Source organism: Myotis myotis, unplaced genomic scaffold, assembly GCF_014108235.1.
Source record: "Myotis myotis isolate mMyoMyo1 unplaced genomic scaffold, mMyoMyo1.p scaffold_m19_p_13, whole genome shotgun sequence".
NCBI classification, from domain to species: Eukaryota; Metazoa; Chordata; class Mammalia; order Chiroptera; family Vespertilionidae; genus Myotis; species Myotis myotis.
The window spans coordinates 46,203,741-46,225,510 of record NW_023416317.1 but is presented as its reverse complement, the minus strand read 5'-3'; the positions used below and the strand labels follow the sequence as shown (position 1 = coordinate 46,225,510).

Genomic DNA, 21,770 nt, shown 5'->3' with positions numbered 1-21,770 from the left:
AGAGAGGAGGGGAGAGGAATAGAGAGTTAGAAGCATCGATCAGCTGCCTCCTGCACACCTCCCACTGGGGATCTGCCCACAACCAAGGTACATGTCCTTGACTGGAATCGAACCTGGGACCTTTCAGTCTGCAGGCTGACGCTCTGTCCACTGAGCCAAACCAGTCACGGCTCATCACTGTTTTTAATAACCTTCCAGGCTCTAAATTTCCCACAAGAGCGAGATGGTCTTAACTGCCCTACCCAAGGGAGGAGGGATGGAAAGACATCAGCAACCTTCATAGTTTGGCCTACCGACCGCCACCCTAAAGTGGGCAGTAAAGCTCTGTGGTTGCTCCTGGATCTGTTGGCCACATTTTTCTTCCTTCCTTCCTTCCTTCCTTCCTTCCTTCCTTCCTTCCTTCCTTCCTTCCTTCCTTCTTTCTTTCTTTCTTTCTTTTTTTCTCAGAGAGGAAGGGAGAGGGAGTGATAGAAACATCAATGATGACAGAGAATCATTGATCGGCTGCCTCTTGCATGCCCCACGTTGGGGATCGAGTCTGCAACCCTGGCATGTGCCCTGACCGGGAATCAAACCATGACCTCCTGGCTCATAGGTCGAAGTTCACCCACTGAGCCATGCCAGCCAGGCCCCATTTCTTAATTTCTTCCTCTTCTTTTCTGGTAAAATGAGGCACCAGTATCTTACCCTACCAGCTGCAAGGAGGTAGTGAGCCAATTCATTTCTTCAACAAGCCCCAAAGCCAGATCTCTGTGGGGCAATGTTAGGAGCAAAGGTCTGGTGGCTCACAGGCCTGCCCTAGCGAGAGAAGCATCCTACTGTGGCACAAACCCCAGCCCTCCTGACTCACTTCTGGGGTAGGAGAGGGTCAGTCCAGGCGAAGCTGGGCTGCCGTGGCCTCTCCCCTCTCGGGGAGATGGCCTGGGGCGGAGAACAGCCCTACCCCGGCTGCAAGCACAGGAAGTGCAATGCACAAAACCTTTGGCTGAGGCTTATTTAAGGTTCCCTTCCCTTTTCCCTCCCCGCCTTGCATATAGTTTAAACTCTCCACACTAAGTCATTCAAGCCTGGAGCCACCAGAAAAAAGAAGGCGCTGTTTGGGGGATGGCAGATGATCAAGAGTTCAGACAGCTGCGATGAAGGATTAGTTGTGGGTTTTTCTCAGGGCCTCGCTACAAACTGTGTTGTAGCTCCATGTGCAAACACTATTAAATGAGAATGTTTGCTCTGGCACCGATCCACCTCCTCCCGACAGCTCCAGCATTGAATTTTTTTTTTTTTTTTAACTGAAGGCGCTTAGGTTTACAGCTCACATTTAAAACCTAAAAACGTTATTTCCATAAATGTTGGCAGAAACCGGACCCTGTTTATCCCACCGGCAGTCATAATAAACCCTTTCCCGCTGACAATCTAACAGATCATTTTCTGTTTGCCACCGAGTTCGGTTCAGTACAATTTTTGTGCTCTTAACATTCCCTTAGCAAGAAGCCCTAAAAGCAACCTTTCCTAAGGCGGCCTTTGTGGTCGATGGACCCAGTGGTTCTCCGGGAGCCCAGAGGCGAGGACAACAGGTTCGTGGCAGTAAATAGAAAGTCTCAGGACTCGGAAAGATATTAGTACGTTGAATATGTTGATATCTGAGACATTTTCAGACAATTAGTCCCTTTGAAACCTATGTGTACACACACACACACACACACACACACACACACACACACCCTCAGCCATTCACTGCCAATGTCTGAACATGAACGGGTCTCAGCGGGTCACCTCTGACCTGCCCAATGGGTGTCCCTGCCCAGGTTACCAGACCAGCGATGGGGCTGGACAGATCCCCCCGCCCCAGCCCCTGGGTGGGCGGCCTCCCTGGGCGGACCAGCCTGAGGACACCAAACAGAGAACCGTTTGGTGGGTCAGAGGGCAAGTGAGGTATCGTGGGCAAGTATGGAAATTCACACAGCTCACAAATGTGTTTGTTTTTCTTTGTTGTTGTTTTTTCAAAGACAGAGCAGACCGATGCTGAACCCATGAGGTTCAATCCAGGCATCTTCTAGGCCCATATAAGAAACCCGTTCAGGGAGGCGCTGGGTGGAGGTCACAGAGTGCAGCCGGACACCGGGGTTTCGTGGTGGGCTTGGAGAAATCAGCTCACCTCTTTGTTTTTAAAGATTGGTGTTGTTTCCCTTGAAGGAAACAGTTTAATAATTCGGTTCTACAGCCTTCCACCAAAGCAAGGTGCCGACAATGTGGATCATACCATCCCTGGGGTTTCTTCCTCAGGGGATATGGCTAGGATGGGGGTGGAGGTGATTTTCAGTCCCCAGGGAAAAGAGGCCAAGTTCAGAGAGTGAATGAGGACACCACCACCACCACCGCCGCCGCCGCCGCCGCCGCCGCCACCACCACCCAACCCTGTGCGGAAAAACATCGCCCACACAAAGCTCAGCCCAGACTCGGATGCAAAGGCAGAGGACCAAGCGGAAGCTCCGCAGGCCACAGAGGTGGAGCGAGTCAGACCCCCAGCCCAGCCCTGGCCCTGTGGTGGTCTCTGTGCAACTCCTCACACACTGGGAAGGTCAACTGCAGCCAGGAGCTTCGGGGGAGCTAAACAGCTGCTGGGTGCACCACCCCCATGACTCAGGAACCCTGGGGCTGGGTGTCCACTCCCTGGGTCCCCCTCTACTTTGTAGTCCTGTCCTATGACCCTCTTCCCCAAGGACTTCAAAAGGAAGTCTTTCTGGTGGAGTAGAGGGTGGGACAAGGGAAGAAAGGAGAACCCCGCATCCCAGGAGCTGGGGTGCAGCCATCAATGATGCCAAGAACACTGACTCCTTTGGCCACCTGCCCCCTGGGAGTACAGACTCCGCTGATGTGGGCAAATTCAGCCAAAGCCACAGGAGTAGGTTATTGTCTTGAGCTGAGTAGCCTAGATCTTGGCATGAGGACTTCACGTGGGTAAAAAAGGAAGTGCTCTCAAGAGAAGGGAAATGGGGAAGGACAGTACCGCACGAGAAATAAGGTGCATCACGTTCCCAGAGGCTGGAACAGTGAGATGGGGGAAAAGGAAGCTGGAAAAGCAAAAACCTGTTTTCCACCACCAGTTATTCATCCTCATACTAAAGCCCCCAAACTCGATGTCCCTTCATTCCTTTCCAGGCCATTGTGGGGAGAGTCCTGTCTCCTGCCTCCATCCCCGGCGTGTCCCAACTAGACTAAATGGCTTATCAGAGGAGGGAATAAGGTTGAATTTAAAGAGCTCAGATTTCAGAACCCCACACTCTCCTGTTTTTCTCCGACCTCAAAGGTGGCTCCTTGTTAGTCCTCCTGGTGGGATTCTCATTGCTCATGGGGATAAAAAAAAAGATTAAAATCTGGAAGAGCAGAAAGGTCAAAGTAGGTTTTTGCGGTGATCATCTTTTAGTATTTTTCTTATTTAAAAAATAATATTGGGTTTTTCTGGGGGGAAAAATTGGGAAGACTGGTGAGAAAGATAGGTATGAACATGAAGAAGGTGGGTGTGAATATGGGGAAGACAGGTGTGAAGATGGGGAGGTAGGTGCAAACACACAGAAGGCAGGTGTGAACACAGGGGAAGCAGGTGTGGTCACGGGAAAGGCAGGTGTGGTCACAGGGAAGGCAGGCTCACCCCTTGTTATATGTAGTGAGAGACGGAGCTTCCCTTTCACTTCAGAGAATAAAGAGAAGGCTTTGAGGTATCAACCATTTGGGCAGTTGGGAAAAGGAAGGCAAAGAATCTGTGTTTCCTGAACATCGAAGGGAAGTGTCCTTGTCTCCTGTGGACTAGCTGGTCTCCTCCAGCTCCAAGAGGTCATCCACGTATTCCACCACCTCTCCCTGCAAGAGACAACAAGACGCCTCTGCTGAGCGGGCTGCCTGGCTTTAAAGTGCGGGGAGCAGAGACTGTTTCCTAAGAGGCCGTTGTGGGCCCCCTGCTGGGGCCATAGCAGCCCTTCGCCCCTGCCCTGGGGCCCAGGGGACCTGGCTTCTCCCTGGAAGGGGACCTGGCTCCCACTCCATGTGAACATGGAGTCAAGTGCCCCCACAGATGCCCTGTGCGAGGTGGGCAGTCCAGCCACCCTCCAAAAGACCCTGCTCGGCACCCCCCTGCTGTGCCTCCTCCCACCTCTACCCTCTCCCGTGAGCTGTTGCCCCACAGGAACACTTTCGATCTGTTCCTTGTCTGCCTTGATCACCAGACCACAGGCTTTTTGAGACCAAGACCTGGGTTACGTTTCGGAACGTTTCCTCATCGGTGACATGAGAGAGCTGCGCTGAACCTTCATGACGAAAGCAGCCAGCGAAGCAGGAATAGAAGGGGGTTCCTCAACCTGACAAGGGTGCGCCGAGATCCCGTTTCCCAGGAATATAGGGGTGGTTTACGTCTTCTTCCATCTGGATGTCTTTTACTTATTTTTCTTTGCTAATTGCCCTGGCTAAACGCCTCCACCACAATGTCAGATAGAAGCGGAGAGAGTGGGCACCCTGTCTTGCTCCCAATCTTAGAAGGAAAGTATTGGTTCAGCATTTAGTATGTTGTTAGCTGTGGGGTTTTTCGTGTTTTTGTTTTTGTAGTGCCCTCTGTCAGTCGAGGAAGTCCCCCTTCTATTCCTACTTTTTTGGGTATTTTTATCATGAAGGTTCAGTGAGGCTCTCTCATGTCACAGGGGAGGAAACGACTTCAGAAAGCTAGAGTGACATGCAGGATGACAACATCAATGTGACAAATCAACTGTCTTTCTAGACACTCGCAATAAGTAATGGAAAAATGAAAATAAGAAAACAATTCCATTCAGTTAGCATCAAGAATAACAAAATTTGCCCTGGCCAGGTAGCTCAGTTGATTAGAGCATCATCCTGATACACCAAGGTTGTGGGTTTGATCCCCTGTCAGGGTACATACAAGAATCAACCCATGGCCCTGGCTGGTTTTGGCTCAGTGATTATTAGAGCCTCGGCCCTCGGACTGAAGAGTTGTGAGTTTGGTTCCCGGTCAAGGGCACGTCCCTCGGTTGCAGGTTCAATCCCCAGCCCCTGTCAGGAGGCAACCAGATGATGTGTTTCTCTCACATCAACGTTTCTCCTCTCTCTCTCCCCTACACCCCCACTTCTTCTCTCCCTCCCACTATCAAAATAAAAATAATAAAAATATTAAAAAAGAATGTTTATTATTGCCCTAGCCAGTTTGGCTCAGTGGATAGAGCAAAGGCCTGCGGACTGAAAGGTCCCCGGTTCGATTCTGGTCAAGGGCACATGCCTGGGTTGCAGACTCGATCCCCAGTGTGGGGCATGCAGGAGGCATCCAATCAATGATTCGCTCTCATCATTGATGTTTCTATCTCTGAAATCAATAAAAATGTATTAAAAAAAGTGTTTATTCTTTAAAAAAAAATCAATGCATCAATAAGTGGAACAACGAAAAGTCAATGTTTCTCTCTCTCTCTCTCTCAAATCAACAAATTAAAAAAAAAAAGAAGAAAGAAAAAAAAAAAGAAAGGCTTAGCAATTTCGTCTTAAAAAAAAAAAAGATGGTTGGAGGCTCCCAGGGTGGGTCCTGGAGCACCCACCGCGCTCCGTGCTCCTCGGGGAAATGCGGCGCTGCAGCCTGGGTTCCTAGAAAGCGGCTCTGCCCATGCCAGCGCCGACTCCCATTAAAACGCCCACAGACACCGCGTGTCTCAAGGTCCCCTTCTGTTTCTTATTTCAGGGATGACTCGCCTCCCAGTGATTTTAGCAAAGATGTGAGTAATATTTTCTCTTAGCCAGACGTGTGCTAAACATGAAAACTTACCTCATCATCATCCATTATATTCTCCTGAGCAAAGTCATACAGCTCTTTCTGGAGCGTCGTCACGTTGAAGAACTGAACCGCTTCCTGTTCAGACACAGACAGGGAACAGTTTACAGGGCCAACCTTGTAATATTAGGACCAGGAGTGGGAGGAATAGGGCATGGGGCTTCTTTTGGGGGTGATAGAAATATTTAAAATGAGGTAGTGGCCATAGCTGCACCACTCTGTGAATACACTAAAACCAGGACTGGTGCCCCTTCCAAGGGTGAATTTTACTGTATTTAAGTAATATCTCATTAAAAAAAAACAGCAGCCAACCTCCAGTGAATGATTGTGTGAGTGTGTGTGTAGGTGTGAAGGAAGATGTATGAATGTGTGTGTGTGTGTGTGTGTGTGTGAAGGAAGATGTATGAGTGTGTGTGTGTGTGTGTGTGTGTGTGTGTGTGTGAAGGAAGATGTATGAATGTGTGTGTGTGTGTGTGTGAAGGAAGATGTATGAATGGCAAACCAGGACCACATACATACCGGTAAATTCCAATGAAAGTACAAGTTAAGAACAAAGATCATTTAGAAAAAACCTTTTGAACATAATATATAATCCATGGAGTTCCCTAACACAATTTGAAGCTGAGTCTGTCCAGTGTGGGATTAAATGATGGTCCGTGAGTAAACGGGCCCACCACGAAGCTGTTAAAAATAATAAATAACAAAGCAGGTGTATAGGTGTGACATGGAAAATGTTCATGAACTGCTAGGAAGACAAAGCAAGCTGCAAAACAGTATGTAAAGTGTGAGCCTGTTTCCGTACAAATAAATAAATACGGGCGGTAGAGATGACTAAATGTGCAGCTATAAGGCAGGGGGTAAAGAGAAAGTATGGAGTGACGAGGGAACACTTACTTTCTGAGTAAAATGTTTCTGCAATGGTTTGAAATCTGTAGAATTTTCACTGGCTTAAACATCAGAATACAGCAGTAAAATGTTAGCGAGCAAAACACAGAAAATAAAATGAGTTTCCTTTCATTTCCCAATAACCCCATCTCTTCAGGTGCAAAGCAGTCTCCTGAGAATGAAGAGGAGGAAAGGCCCTGGCTGGTTTTCCCAGTGGTTAGAGCATCGGACTGCGCACCAAAGGGTCTCGGGTTCAATTCCCAGTCAAGGGCACGTACCTGGGTTGCAGGTTCAATCCCTAGCCCTGGTCACTGAGCCTGCAGGGAGGCAACCAATTGATGTGTCTCTTTTGCATGGATGTTTCTCTCTCTCTCTCTCTCTCTCTCTCTCTCTCTCTAAAAATCAATGGAAAGAATATCCTCGGGTGAGGATTAACAATAGATAGATGATAGATAGATAGATAGATAGATAGATAGATAGATAGATAAAGGAGGAAAGGAATGTGATGGCCGGTGCATTGGCACTTACTAGTCTGGGCTGGAAATGCTCGTCCGACAGGCCCCACTTGTCCCTGTGATACTGGTAATACACCAGGTTCTGCTGCATGACCTTGTCGTTGGGGTCAAAGAGCAGGTAGCTGACGGCGCAGGGCGCTGCGTTCTTCAGGTCACTCACTGGGGTTAGGGAGAAAGAGGAACAGGACATCCATTGCTCTCACCTGCCACCCTTCCTTAATGCGCAGCTTCCTACAGGAAAAGGTGGTGCATGAGCCCCTTCCGGCAGCCCCTCCTTCCGAAAGCCTGCAACCAACCAGGATCATCCCTGGGCGGGCAGGTCACAGACAGGGTCTCCATGGCAGCCTGGAGTTTGGAAACCTGGAAGCTCCTTGTTAGGCAGATGCCTTTGCAGAAATGCCTACTATCTTCCACCTCAGGCTCTGATCTGAGCTGGTCTCACACCCGTGGAACCGGAGAAGCCTGGGCCCCAAGGCCTAGAATGCTGTGGGGTTGAGGAGAGTGAGGGAGGATGTGCTTAGCAAGTGAGCCTCCCCATTGGGGTCCTCAAGTGCCCGGGTCCCATTTGGATGAAACCACAATCTCCAGATTCAGGTGGGCCCTCCGATAGCTAAACCAAACCTAGAAAACCCAAAAGGACGGTGGACTCTCCAGGCTGGAAGAGATTTGAAAAGTCACCTGGGCCCGGCCAGTATGGCTCAGTAGATAAGCATCGACCTATGAACCAGGAGGTCATGGTTTGATCACCAGGCGGGGCACATGGCAGGAGGGAGCCGATCAATGATGCTCTCTCATCATGGATGTTTCTATCTCTCCCTCTCTCTTCTCTGAAACCAATAAAAATATATTAAAAAAAAAAAAAGTGCCCTAGCCGGTTTGGCTCACTGGATAGAGCATCAGCCTGCGGACTAAAGGGTCCCAGGTTCGATTCCGGTCAAGGGCATGTACCTCAGTTGCAGGCACATCCCCAGTGAGGCGTGTGCAGGAGGCAGCTGATTAATGTTTCTGGCTCTCTGTCCCTCTCCCTTCCGTTCTGTAAAAAATCAATAAAATATTTTTTAAAAAGTCACCTGGCCTTTTCATCTCCTGGAAGCAAGGTTCCCTCCAGCCGCCCTCCTTAGAGTTGCCCCACCTACAACAGCACTTTTATTAGCATAGGAGTTTCGGAGAGGTTGGGATTTGTCTTAGGGTTGGGGACAAGGAAGAAGGCACATTCCACCCAATTTACAACCCAGGAACACTTCCAGTACCTTTGCTAAAGCTCTGAGTATGAATAAATCATGCCGCCTAGTGGCTGTTTCAGGAAACGACAACTTTAAAACCAGGCTTTTATGAGCCACTTCTTCACAGAAAGGGGTCCAGTGTAAGTAACACCACCAGCACTCAAAAAATTAGTGCAGTAGGTAAAGTTATGACCCCTTGAAATGTTCTGTCGGATAAAGTCCAGGCTAAGGGAGGACCACCGGGAAGGAAACTGTAACAGTCAGAAAAGTAAGGCCCATGACGGGGAGGAAGGGGAGTTAACGACAAAAAGAACAAACACCTTTATAAAGAGTTTGCTCTGTGCCAGCGTGTGAATACCCTCAGCATTCCATGTCTAGCAACTGCTTTAATCCTCACCACAATCGTATGAGGTTAGGGGTATTATGTCTACTTTACAGATGAGGAAACTGAGTCACAGAGAAGTAAGTGACAAAGCTAGAAATTGAACGCAGGCAGTCTGGTTCCAGGGCCTGTGGGCTGAGTCACCACACACGCTGCCTTTTTGTGCAAAGCATGCGGTAGGGCTGATGATGTGACCTGGATGGATTCTCCCAAAACCACAGGTACGGGTCATTACCTCTCTTGTACAGAGGGGGAAGCCGAGTCTTAGAAGGACGAAGGCCCTTGCGCAAGATCTCCATAGAAGAGGATTACTTACACTTATAATAAGCAAACTGTAAATAATGATACATGGTAGCCACAAACTTCTCCACTGGGTAGCCTCCTATAACTGGGGTGAGGTTCCCTTCGCACTGGAGTTTGCATTCCAGAACTTCAACATAATGATCTGAAAGAACAGATAAAAATGTTCAGAGCCATGAACGCATTACTTTGTTTCTTTCTTTTTTTTCATTACTTTCTTTCTTTTTTTTTATATTTTATTGATTTTTTTGCAGAGAGGAAGGGAGAGGGATAGAAAGTTAGAAACATTGATGAGAGAGAAACATCAATCAGCTGCCTCGTGCACACCCCCTAGTGGGGGTGTGCCCGCAACCATGGACATGCCCTTGACTGGAATCGAACCTGGGACCCTTAAGTCCGCAGGCCGATGCTCTATCCACTGAGCTAAACCAGTTAGGGCTTCATTACTTTCTTAATGGTCCTTCTGCCCCACCTCCCAACCAATAAAGGTAAAAATGATAAATGATGAAGGTAACATATTTGCAACACTTATAATGAAGGACTCAAACCTTTAACATGTCAAGTTTCTCAAATATTAACAAGAAAAAGACAAATATCCAATGTAAAAATGGTCAAAAGATATGAAGAGAGAAGAAATGATAAAAAAAAAAAAGGCTCATAAACATTGTGAAAAGATGCTGAATCTCATTTATAATTAAGAAATATAGTCCCACCTAAGATCACTTAAACTGTTATACTGGCCAAAATTTTAACAATATGATGACACCCAGTGTTAGGGAGAGAATGGTGAGGCTTACACTCTCATATTCTGTTGGTGGAAGCAAAACAGGAACAAATTTTTCAGAGAGCAATTTGGCAAAATTTATCAACGGTTAATTTCCTCTGACCCAGTGGTCTAGTTCCGGGAAATTTTCTTTAGACAGAGCCACACATAAGCACTGTTCAAAACAGCAAACAAACATGGAAATAACCTAAATGCCAATCAACAGGATGGTGATTAATAAATTATGGTACATATAAATCTACATAGACTTTAAAAGAGATTAGGAGGACCTAAATATAATAACATAGAAAGATAGCAAAGACTACATTTCCCAGACTCCCTTGCAGTTGAATTGGGGCTATAGGACTAGCTGTGCCAATGATATGTGAACAGCGACAACGAAAAAACGCTACTGGGCCTGGTTCCCCAAAACCTCCAAATAATACTTGGCCCCCTACCTTTCCTCCCTTCATGCAATGACAAGCAAAGACTCCAGAAAAATGGTACACATCTTGTTGGAAAGGCACTCTCTTATATTGCTGGTAGGTGTACAAAATGGTAACAAAATACTAAATAGTTTATGGAAACATTTATCTTTGAGCAATGAATCCCACTTAAGTTGACTTTGAAAACACACCTCCATAATTAGAATAAAAAGTCTAAAATGTCCCATTGTGGTATATTATATGAAATAGCAAAAGATTGGAACGACCCAAATGTCCATCAGATAACTGAATAAACTGTAGTATATCGCCCCCCTTCCCACGCCAATGAAAGTATTTAGCAGCAATAAAAAAGAATGACACAATCTCTGTATACTCCTTAGGGTACATTGTCAAGTGGAAAAAACTAAGAACAGAACAGTGTATAAAATATGGCACCTATTCTCTATGAAAGAAGCAGACAGAAAAATAAGAAGGAAATAGATTTGTATACACAGAACCTTTATAGAAAAACAATGATTCAGGCAAGAATCCTCAACAGAGGCTAAGTCAGAGGAGTGGGGTTGTGGTAGGGGACACAGAGTTTTGATAGACAGCAAGTTGTACCGCTCCACAAATTCCTTATTGATCTCGAAAGGAAAAATAGTAATTATATTGTGGAGACACTGGAAGCTGAAAAGAACCTTAACCAAATGCTCAAAAAATTAGCATCACCAATAAGGGGCAAACAGACACCACCCACATCTGGATGCGATACTGAGGAGGACACTTCTGTAATGGTCCGGTCAAACACACATAACCCGAATGCAATTGTGAGGACACATCACAGAAACCCAAACTGAGGAGTATTCTCTGAAGGGATTGCCCTACATTCTTAGAAATACCACTGGCGCCCTAACCGGTTTGGCTCAGTGGATAGAGCGTCGCCTGCGGACTGAAAGGTCCCGGGGTCGATTCCGGTCAAGGGCATGTACCTTGGTTGCAGGCACATCCCCAGTAGGAGGTGTGCAGGAGGCAGCTGATCGATGTTTCTCTCTCATTGATGTTTCTAACTCTCTTGCCCTTGACCGGAATCGAACCTGGGACCCTTCAGTCCACAAGCCGACGCTCTATCCACTGAGCCAAACCGGTTTTGGCATAAGGCACCCTTTCTATGAGGTGCAGTTCTAGGCTCAGTGTCCCCAAACCAACTTGGGAAATCTTCTTATGGCCATTTCCCATTTTCTGGAGCGATGCTGCCCACTAGAGGTTAAAGAGAAAACCTCGGGAAATCTGAGCTAACTGCATGATGTAAATTTTCTTCATTCTCTCCTGTGTTTTCTAAGCTTCCTCTAATGAACATGCATTGTTTTATAATCAGACAATTTCTTTCCAAAAGTCATCTTAGTGACAACTACTCAGAGGCTCGGTCTACTCTTCGTTCTGCCTTTGTTTGTGCTGAAGCATTTCCAGTATTAGCGTGGTCTCAGTAACGTGAGGCACGCGGTACTCATGGGCCCATTTTTATTTTCCCAGGAACCCCCACCAACCTGCTATGGAAAGATAGAAATCCTTGAAGTCCGTGATCTCCCTGGCGCCCTCGCAGGCTGCGAGACACTCGTAAAAGGCTTTGAAGAAGTCGGGAAGGGCCAGCTCCATGTCGGTGATGGACGTCCTCCAGTTCTCACCGTTGTACGCCCGCACGGCTCGAATGAACAGGCTCTGGAAAGCAAGGAGAAGCTAATGAAACTCCCAGAAGTGACGGGAGAGGGCCCTGTCCTCCCAGAGGAATCAGACCACCACAGGGCTCCATTCCCATTCATTCTGAAGAAACCATGCTGACCCCTCATTAAATAGGAAGCCAGTTAGTGACTCATTTCTGTCTAGCTTTTTCCACCCTGTGTACAGTGGTACGCGTCTTTTTAAAAATATATATATTTTTATTGATTTCAGAGAGAGGAAGGGAGATGGATAGAGAAAAAACCACCAATGAGAGAGTGTCATTGATCAGCTGCCTCCTGCACGCCCCCCTACTGAAGACTGAGCCCACAATCTAGACAAGTACCCTGACCAGAAATCGAACCCACTGAGCCACACTGGCTGGGCCAATGGTACGCTTCTTATTTCATTTAATTCAAAAGGTAGCAAGTGCTTAATAATAAAATTAGGTTCGAGTCAAGGATAAAGAGGAAACTATAGTGAAAGAAATCAGAGCAGCAGTCCCCAGGAGGTCAGGGTTTGGGGCAAAGACAAAATGGACATGAGAGAACATGTTAGGGGAGATAAAAATGTTCTATGTCATGATGATGGTGGGAGTTACAGGACTGCATATATTAGTCCAAATTCATTGAATTGTACATTTTAAATCTGTAACTAAAATTTAAATAAATTATACCTCAATAAAGCTGATCTTAAAAATTGAATCCAGCCGAAACCGGTTTGGCTCAGTGGATAGAGCGTCGGCCTGCGGACTGAAAGGTCCCAGGTTCGATTCCGGTCAAGGGCATGTACCTGGGTTGCAGGCACACCCCCAGTGGGGGATGTGCAGGAGGCGGCTGGTCGATGTTTCTCTCTCATCGATGTTTCTGACTATCTCTCTCCCTTCCTCTCTGTAAAAAATCAATAAAATATATTTTAAAAAAAAAAATTGAATCCAGGAAAAGATATAAGCTTGAGAGCAGGTGTCGAACACCTGTCCCCTAACCGTGCAGTAATAAATAGGGAGGCCTTCCACCAGCCCCAGTTCCTGGGGAGGGCAGGCAGCCATGTGCCACACAGAAGAAACTTCATGGAATTTCTGCTCATTGTTGACCAGATCGGGTAAAAGAGAAATAACGAGGGCTGAGGAAGCAGTGTGGTCTCACAAGAAATAAATACAGATCTCGGATACACGCCCAGACCTGCTAACCTGGAGGGGCCAGGACAGCCTCAGCATGCTCTCCTGGAAAACTAAAGGGACCCCAGGAAAAGAGACTTCACACACTACGTGTGAGGGTCACCACTACTGAAAAGTGAGCTGGCAGGCTGGTCACACGGGAGGAAACCCTGTAGTCAGAGCTTGGGCTCCCCTGTCTCACCCTGGATACTTTCAACATATCCCTGTGTTTCCAATCCTGCCCTGCCTTTCATTGGTATTCATGTCCCCAGTGCCTGAGTTCAACAGGCCCAGACCATGGTAAGTGCAATGGTGAGAGGGGTTAGGGTCTTCCTCTTCTCATTGTCCTCATTAATTCTCAGCAGAATTCCTCTTTGCAGATGCATAGATCTAAGTAGCTTCTCACCTGTCAAGTCTGTCCTCCTAGCCTCGCTATTCCCTTCCCACTTTAATCTATAATAAAAGCGCAATATGCTAATTAGACCAGACGTCCTTCCAGATGAAGCCAGGGCTGCGAGGGAAGCCCGGGTCCCGGTTGCAGAGGGAAGCCAATGCCAGCAGCCAGGGGAAGGAAGGCCTACTCTTGCACGAATTTCGTGCATTGGGCCTCTAGTAGGTATATATGTTGTGTGTATGTGTTTGTGTTTAAAAATATGTCTCCTAGTTTCATCAGAAATGGAAACTTCTGTTTCTGATTCTTGTGTCTTGGTCATTTTTTTGGATGATTTCCAAGACTTGTCTTTATTTTACCGTCTTAAAACTGAATAATCAACTGACCATATTTCTAAAATGTAGCACTGAAAGGAAAGGTGGCTTTAAAAGCATCATGGTGCCAAGACTGATTTGGCTCGGTGGATAGAGCGTCGGCCTGCGGACTGAAGGGTTCCAGGTTCGATTCTGGTCAGGGGCATGTGCCTTGGTTGCGGGCACATCCCCAGTGGGAGGGGTGCAGGAAGCAGCTGGTCGATGTTTCTCTCTCATCAATGTTTCTAACTCTCTATCCCTCTCCCTTCCTCTCTGTAAAAAATCAATAAAAAATATTTTAAAAAATTAAAAAAAAAATAAATAAAAGCATCATGGAATGTAAAACCTTGTTCGTAAATGGATCAGATTTGTGCTTAAAAAATCAATCATTTCTATTGTCATGACATTCATCAAATGTCATCAAAAGTCACTAGAAGTCCTTAGATGTCTATAGTTGTTCAGTGAGAACACTTCTTCAACAATTCACATTGCAACTGACCAGTGTGTAAAACCCCAAATGTACCTCGTACGACTTGGTTTCCAAGTCTTTGATGTAGTCCTCGGCATCAGGCAAGCTCTTGTAATAAGCCATGTTTTTCTTCATCATTTCATCATCAGGATGCTTCAGTAGAAAGGTGTGGGCAGCTGCTATGGCTTTTGGAAGATTATTTGCCTAAAATAGAAAGAAGAAAGATGAAAGCCACTTAATGGATGGTGAGCAATGACTTTTGCAAAACTAGAAGGTCTGTTGGATCTTTAGCAACTTAGTGTTTCTACACAATGTTCCCAGTTTAGGGTCCAGTGACTTCCATGGCCCATTAAGACTTGGTCCAGCTCCTCTGGGTGGGTGTTTATTCCCTGAAGGTGACTAGATGGCCTCTGTGGGCCTTTCACAATCTACTTCCCCTGTCTCCATCCTGCTCCATACCCAAAAGGCTGGCCTTTATGGACCATAACAATAGACTCCTGCCTGGCCGGTGTGGCTCAGTGGTTGGGTGTCTTCCTATGAACCAGGAAGTCACCGCTCAATTCCCAGTCAGGGCACTTGCCCAGGTTTCGGCCTCGATCCCCAGTAGAGGGCATGCAGGAGGCAGCTAATCAATGATTCTCTTTCATCATTGATGTTTCTATCTCTCTCTCCCTCTCCCTTCCTCTCTGAAATCAATAAAAATACATTTTAAAAAATAGTAATAAAAAACAAAAAGACTCCCTTGTCCTCTAGATCCCAGTGGGATTCATCAATGAGGAACTCCAATAGGAGACTAAAGAAAGGGAAGAGTGAGGTTGGGTTATCTAGTCTCCTGGCTCCCTCCCTGCCTAGTCACTTTGGGCTGTTGTTGTCCCTTAACTGAAGGTCATAGCTCCTCTCAAGGTGACCCTTTCCATACATACATTCTCTCTCCTTCCAGGTTCTTTCCTTTGCCTCTTTGGCCTGGGAATGGTCACACTTCACTGTTAACCAGCCTCTGTAACTAATTGCCTTATTAATACATGTTCCTCCAATCGCCCAAATGTCTACACCACATCTTTCCTGTCAGTCTCTGACACATCAGTATTTTCCTAAGTCTCTCACAGACCTTCTGCTTCACCATTCTCTCTCTCTCTCTCTCTTTTTTAAATAATTTTTATTGATTTCAGAGAGGAATGGAGAAAGGGATAGAAACATCAATGATGAAAGAAAATCATTGATCGGCTGCCTCCTACATGCCCCCCACTGGGGATTGAGCCGAAACCCAGGCATGTGCCCTGACCAGGAATTGAACTGTGACCTCCCGGCTCATGGATCAACACTCAACCATCAAGCCACATTGGCTAGACCTCGCCATTCTCAATGACTGTCACCACCTGCTCACTTACTCGTCCATTCACTCAACAAGCATTTTCTGAGAGCCTCCTACATGCCAGGCACTGTTCTAGAAAGTAACAAGGGGCAAAACAGGGGTGTGGGGCGGGGGGGTGAGTCCCTGTCTTCATGTACCGTACATTTAAATAAGTTCTCCTTATCTCCCAGCAACCTCGATTAAGAGCCTATCATGTTGCCTGTGTTCTGTCTTCCCGCCTTTCACGCCTCTCTGTGGGCTCAGCTGATTATGACCACATAATATTGTCATAAAATCAATTCCCATTTTCTTCTCTTTTTCCCTTTCTCTTCTCCACGGTTAGGCAGTGGCCACCTGATTCTGAGTTTTACTGCTTCATGGGAGGTAACTTCTGGTCAGAATGCAGAAATGACTCATCTGACAAAAGCCCTGTGCTCATGAGAGACCTTGGCAAGTGTGAGGAATGAAGGAAGTTGGGAGAGGGAGCTGTGGGCAGAAGCTAGCTGGCCTGAAAGAAGAAGGACAAAGAGAGAATCCTGTAGACCAGGAAAATAGTTCCCCCTTGGCATCTGCAGAAGCAAGGTGTGTGGCCTGGGGCTGCAGCGTGGCACCCTTGTGGGCAGAAGTCTTCGGGGCGGGATGATGTGTTGCGGGGAAGGGTGCTTAAGACGGCAGGAAGATAGTCATATGGACTCCTCTCTGTGTGGACACGTGACCAACAACCAGAGAGCCCCCCACATTGATGTCCTGGCTCTGGCCTCCCCTGGAATCATGGCACAATCGTACATGTGCCTAGAGAGTTCTCCAGCTGATCTGAAGGGACCCTCAGAGGCAGGGATTAGGGAACTGGGGTTGGAGAGAGAGAAAATAAAGGGGTGTTTGGTACACTTGCATTTCTGAGAATCAAAGGGTAGCACATATCCGTACGAAATTCCCCCAGAATTGGAGCCAAGTCGTTTAGAAACAACGGTGGTGGCTGTAATAGCGAAGCGCCGGGTGGTGATGTTTTGAGGACGCCAGTCAGTGGCCGGCAGTGGGACGGCGCTGAAAAGCGTTCTGCAGAGTTTTACAGTCCTGGCCGGAAAGAGGCCAGCCTGGCAGTGGAGGGAAGGAGGGGGTCGGAATGCAGCCCTTTTACCGCATGTGCCAGTGGAATGAGGCTCTCGTTCTCAGGAGAGCACCTAGAAAGAGGGGCATGGAGGGGGCTTTTTAAGGCCTCTCACGTGGGACCTGAGTTCACAAAACGGAACCCCCTCCTGAAGAGCAAAGGGTGCCCATTCACTTTAACTCAGCTCTGCCAGCTGGGCCACAGGCCACACCTTGGAGAAGGTGGGTGGGAGCCCTCCCCTGCCACGGGTTCCTAAGGGAGAGACAGCCACCTGCATGAGAGGACCCCCGCTACCTGCCCAACGAGCCACTCCTAAGTCGGTGTGGCGGCAGGCCTTCTGAGTTTGGGAAAGGGTGGTGCCTGCGAGGTGGCCAATGCTCTCTGCTCAGAGTTCAGAGTCATTAAGGATTTGACAAAGCACTGCAGCCCACTTTTTCCTTGGCCTGTGGGGAAGGTAAGCATTTTTTAAAAAATATATTTTTAGCCGAATCGGTTTGGCTCAGTGGATAGAGCGTCGGCCTGCGGACTGATGGGTCCTGGGTTCAATTCTGGTCAGGGGCATATACCTTGGTTGCGAGCGCATCCCCAGTGGGGGGCGTGCAGGAGGCAGCTGATGGATGTTTCTCTCTCATCGATGTTTCTAACTCTCTATCCCTCTCCCTTCCTCTCTGTGAAAAACCAATAAAATATATTTAAAAATATATATATATATATATATTTTTATTGCTTTCAGAGATGAAGAGAGAGAGAGAGAAACATCAATGATGAGAGAGAATCATCAATCAGCTGCCTTCTGCACGTCCCCTACTAGGGATCCAACCTGGGCATATGCCCTGACTGGGAATGGAACCGTGACCTCCTGGTTCATAGGTTGACGCTCAACCACTGAGCCACGCCGGAAGATGAGCACTCCAAGGAGATGGTGGCCACAGAGAGAGCCCACAGCGAATGACAGAAACCTAAGGCAGGCTGGAGACATGAAATCTGTAGTGGGCTTGAGGGCTACACACCTGGAGGGTGGCCCTTCTCTGTAAGATCACACATCCACGCCTCCTCCCCTCTCTCTGACAGTCTGAACTCACCATCCCTCCCCGTGTGTTCAGATCAGACATTCGTCCTTAATCATTGAAACAGTGACAAATCAGACTGGCACAGAAGCATCCACCCAAATCCTGTCTCTAGCCTTTAGGTGTCTGGTACAATGTATGTGCCTGCCAACAGTCATTTTCTCTCTACCCAGAAACAAAATTTGAAAATATAAACATCATTAAGAAAAAATAAAAAAACACACCATACAGTATCACCACCTAAAATCTGTGATTTTCAGTTGAAGCAAGGAAGATTCTTCATATTTATTAATAAAATTCTTAATGTTTTTCTGCCCTAGAAGAGATCTCAAAATACTAAGACAGATGGTATTTTACTGACTTTTAAGTGACTGTTACAAGATTATTAAAGGGTTTTGAAGAGAAGCTATGAACTTCATCATGGCATTTGAGGATGTCACGACGAAGGAAAAAACCCAGGCCTTAGGGGTCACATTGAGTAAAATACTCTTCCCTTCCTCCCTACATCACTTGATTCCATTTCATCTATACATTAAAGAAATCAGAGCTCTTGCTATTCTCAAGTCTTAAAAATAAAGTGTTTCCCCTTTTGATTATGTGATTCAATTTTGGTTCTGACTGCATTTGCCAAAAGCTATCCAAAAAAAGAGAGAGAATTAAACAAGTCATTTTTAGCTTAAAAAATAGTGCTTGAATGAACCAGCCGTCATTTTTCAATGTCCTGTAAATTTATTAATCTTATCCCTGGTTCCATCTTAAAACTTTTTTTATTGCCAGGACAAACAGTCACAAAACTCATATCTATAATAATAAAAGCATAATATGCTAATTAGACCAGACATCCTTCTGGACGACCTTCCGGGTGAAGCAGGGCCTGCGAGGGAAGCCCAGGTCCCGGGTGCCAGAGGGAAGCCGGTGCCGGCTTCCAGGGGAAGGAAGGTCTACTCTTGCACAAATTTCGTGCTTTGGGCCTCTACTGTTATATAAAACTATACTTGAGCATAAAATAACCCAGCTTTCGCCCTAGCCGGTTTGGCTCAGTGGATAGAGCGTTGGCCTGTGGACTAAAAGGTCTCGGGTTCAATTCCAGTCAAGGGCACATGCCCGGGTTGTGGGCTCAATCCCCAGTAGTGGGTGTGCAGGAGGCAGCAGATCAATGATTCTCTTTCATCATTGATGTTTCTATCTCTCTCCGTCTCCATTCCTCTCTGAAATAAATAAAAATATATTAAAAAATAATAACCCAACTCTCCTTCTATTTGGGGTTTAGTGCTATTTTATTGCTCATGTGGCTGTTTCAGTGGAAATATGAAAAACAGATCTTGCAGGCCAAAGACTCAAAGCAAAGTTAAACAAAACAAAACAACCAACTTGTCCACTCCAGAGTCTGGCAAATGTCATGCATCTAATTTTGCAGTCATTAAAATAAACGCAATTATATTGTTTTTAAAATCGTTTCCAATTAGATAAAGTAGAGCTGGGGCTCTCTTGGCAAAACCCAGAGAAGACCTGCAAAGTTAAAGCTTCTTTATCCAGTAACAGGGAATTCAGCCCATTCTTAAAACTTGTGGGTCTCCAAGGATAGAGAACTGCAATTTGAGGCTATTTTTAGCCAGCAATCACAGACAGAATCAAAGCAGCCGCAAAAAGGAGCAAGACAACTGTGTTAAATTAAATTCTAGAGGACAGACAGACATCAGAGAGCGCCAGCCCTGATGAATCCGTGCTTCGGTCTGCTCCTCCAGGCAGGGATGTGTTCTCCCCTTTCCTGGCCTCAATTTCCTCCTCTTTAAAAGGGACCAGGCAGCGCCTCAGGCCCTCTGCTACTGAAAGGGGCTTTAATGGCACATACTGAAAAGCGGAGTCTGTCTTCCAATAATAGGTCACAACGACCAGGCAGTTGGTTGGGTGGCAGGCATTGCGCTAGATGTCCTATGCACGTATTCTCTGCCTTAGAACAACCCTTCAGGAAAGGTATTTCATCTCTGAGATGAGTAAGGGCGACGTGATTTGGAGGCGACCTTTGCCAAGGCTGGGCGTCTGAGAGCTGGGTCCAGAGAGGGCGGTGGAACCCGGCCCAGCATGAAGGGGGCGGGGCCTGAGCCGGGGGCGGGGCCTAGGGCGGGAAAGGGGCGGGGCCCGGCGCCGGGAGGACTTGCCTTGAAGTAGGCGAACTGCAGAAACTTGTAGGGCTCCCGGCGCTGGAAGTCGGCCAGCACCTCGCGGCTGGGCTGCGACTGGCGGAAGGCTGGCAGGCCCTGCTTGCAGCGCTTGAGGCAGTGCGCTCGGCGCAGCAGGCCCCCGAAGAGGCGCAGCTCGGGGTAGCGGGCGAGGCCGGCGGCGGGCTCGGGCGGGGGCGCCACGCTGCAGTTGCGGTGGCAGAAGGCCTCGCTGTCGCGCAGCAGGCGGTGCAGCCGCAGGCTGATCTCCAGGTAGCCCACGCTCTCCGCCCAGTGCTCGCCGCTGTACTGGTCCAGGGCGTGCCGGTAGGCCGACTCGAGCGGCATCAGCTCGTCCCGCGGGAAGCTCCGGAAGCTGTAGCGCTCGTACTGGGCGCGCCCGGAGCGCAGCGCGCAGCCCGCGCACAGCAGCACCAGCAGCGCCCCGGCCGCCCCGCGTCCCGGCTCCATCGCGCCGGGCGGAAGGAAGGAAGGACGGGAGCAAGTCGGAGAGGAAGGAGGACGGCGCGAGGCAGCGGGCGGAATGCCGGGGAGGCGGGGACGCCAGCTTCTGGCCCGCCCCGTCCGGCCGCCCCTCCCCACCCGGACGGAGGGTCCCTGCAGCTGCCCGGGTGGGAACGGTGCCCCGGGAAGAGCCCGCTGCCTTCAGGTTCCTACACTGTCCAACCGGTGCTGGGGCTCCGCTGTTCACTGGTTGGGGGACGGCGGTCTGCAAGCCAGACGCTGTCCTAACGGGTCATAGATTAGCGCCACTTAAACTTTACAGTCACTTAGAGCAGCGGTTCTCAACCTGGAGGTCGAACGACCCTTTCACAGGGGTCGCCTAAGACCATCGGAAAACATATATAATTACATATTGTTTTTGTGATTAGTCACTATGCTTTAATTATGTTCAATTTGTAACAATGAAAATACATCCTGCATATCAGATATTTACATTACGATTCATAACAGTAGCAAAATTACAGTTATGAAGTAGCAACGAAAATAATTTTATGGTTGGGGGTCACCACAACATGAGGAACTGTATTAAAGGGTTACGGCATTAGGAAGGTTGAGAACCACTGACTTAGAAGACTTGTGAAAACGCAGATGCCTGGGCTGTACCCCCAGAGTTTCTGATTTAGCAAGTCTGAGGGTTTCCATTTCTTTTTATATATATAGTTATGACTTAGAATTGTATTCTAATGATCTCTTTAATTTTATTTTTCAATTACCGTTTGCATTCGGTATACTTTTGTATTTCGTTTCAGGTGTACAGCAGAGTGGTTAGACAATCATATACTTTATAAAATGTATCCCCCCCCCATATTTCCAGTACTGCCTGGCACCATACTTAGTTATTTCTATATCATTGACTATATTCCCTATGCTGAGATTCCTATGACTGTTTTGTAACCAGCAATTTGTACTTTATCCCTTCACCTTTTTCACCCAGATGACTAGGCAGAACACAGAGGATTTTTAGGGCGATCCTATAAAGGGGGATAAATATTATACATTTGTCAAAACCCATAGCATGTACAACATCAAGAGTGAACCCTAATGTAAACTATGAACTTTGGGTGATTAGGATGTGCCAGTGTAGGTTAATCAGTTGTAACAGATGTACCACTGGGTATGGGATTCTGATAGTGGGGAAAGCTGTGTATATGTGGTGGCAGAGGGCAT

At 47.5% G+C, this 21,770-nt stretch overlaps 1 protein-coding gene across 2 annotated transcripts; it reads right to left on the bottom strand.

Annotated features, from left to right (window-relative positions):
* Window positions 1-1,968: 1,968 nt before the first annotated feature.
* LOC118668274 (cartilage associated protein) lies at window positions 1,969-20,633 on the bottom strand. 2 transcript variants are annotated; one of them, XM_036332872.1, is made up of 7 exons: window positions 20,079-20,549; window positions 14,448-14,597; window positions 11,856-12,027; window positions 9,137-9,265; window positions 7,229-7,374; window positions 5,810-5,893; window positions 1,969-3,855 (listed from the first exon to the last, which is right to left on the bottom strand). In XM_036332872.1, the coding sequence occupies exons 1-7, from the start codon at window positions 20,547-20,549 to the stop codon at window positions 3,802-3,804; spliced, it is 1,206 nt and encodes a 401-aa protein (XP_036188765.1). In that variant the 3' UTR covers window positions 1,969-3,801. The 2 variants fall into 2 exon arrangements, with proteins under 2 accessions (XP_036188765.1, XP_036188766.1); XM_036332873.1 differs by lacking the exon at window positions 9,137-9,265 and having other exon boundaries at window positions 20,079-20,633.
* Window positions 20,634-21,770: the final 1,137 nt, after the last annotated feature.

What these genes read in the sequence shown, in the direction of transcription:
- LOC118668274 (XM_036332872.1), bottom strand. Translation starts at nt 20,549, where the DNA reads ATGGAGCCGGGACGCGGGGCGGCCGGGGCGCTGCTGGTGCTGCTGTGC. An exon ending in AGCATTTCCAGCCCAGACTA is followed by an intron (nt 5,894 to 7,228) that starts GTAAGTGCCAAT and finishes GTGTCTGAACAG; the next exon opens with GAAGCGGTTCAGTTCTTCAA. An exon ending in ATATAATGGATGATGATGAG is followed by an intron (nt 3,856 to 5,809) that starts GTAAGTTTTCAT and finishes TGTCTCTTGCAG; the next exon opens with GGAGAGGTGGTGGAATACGT.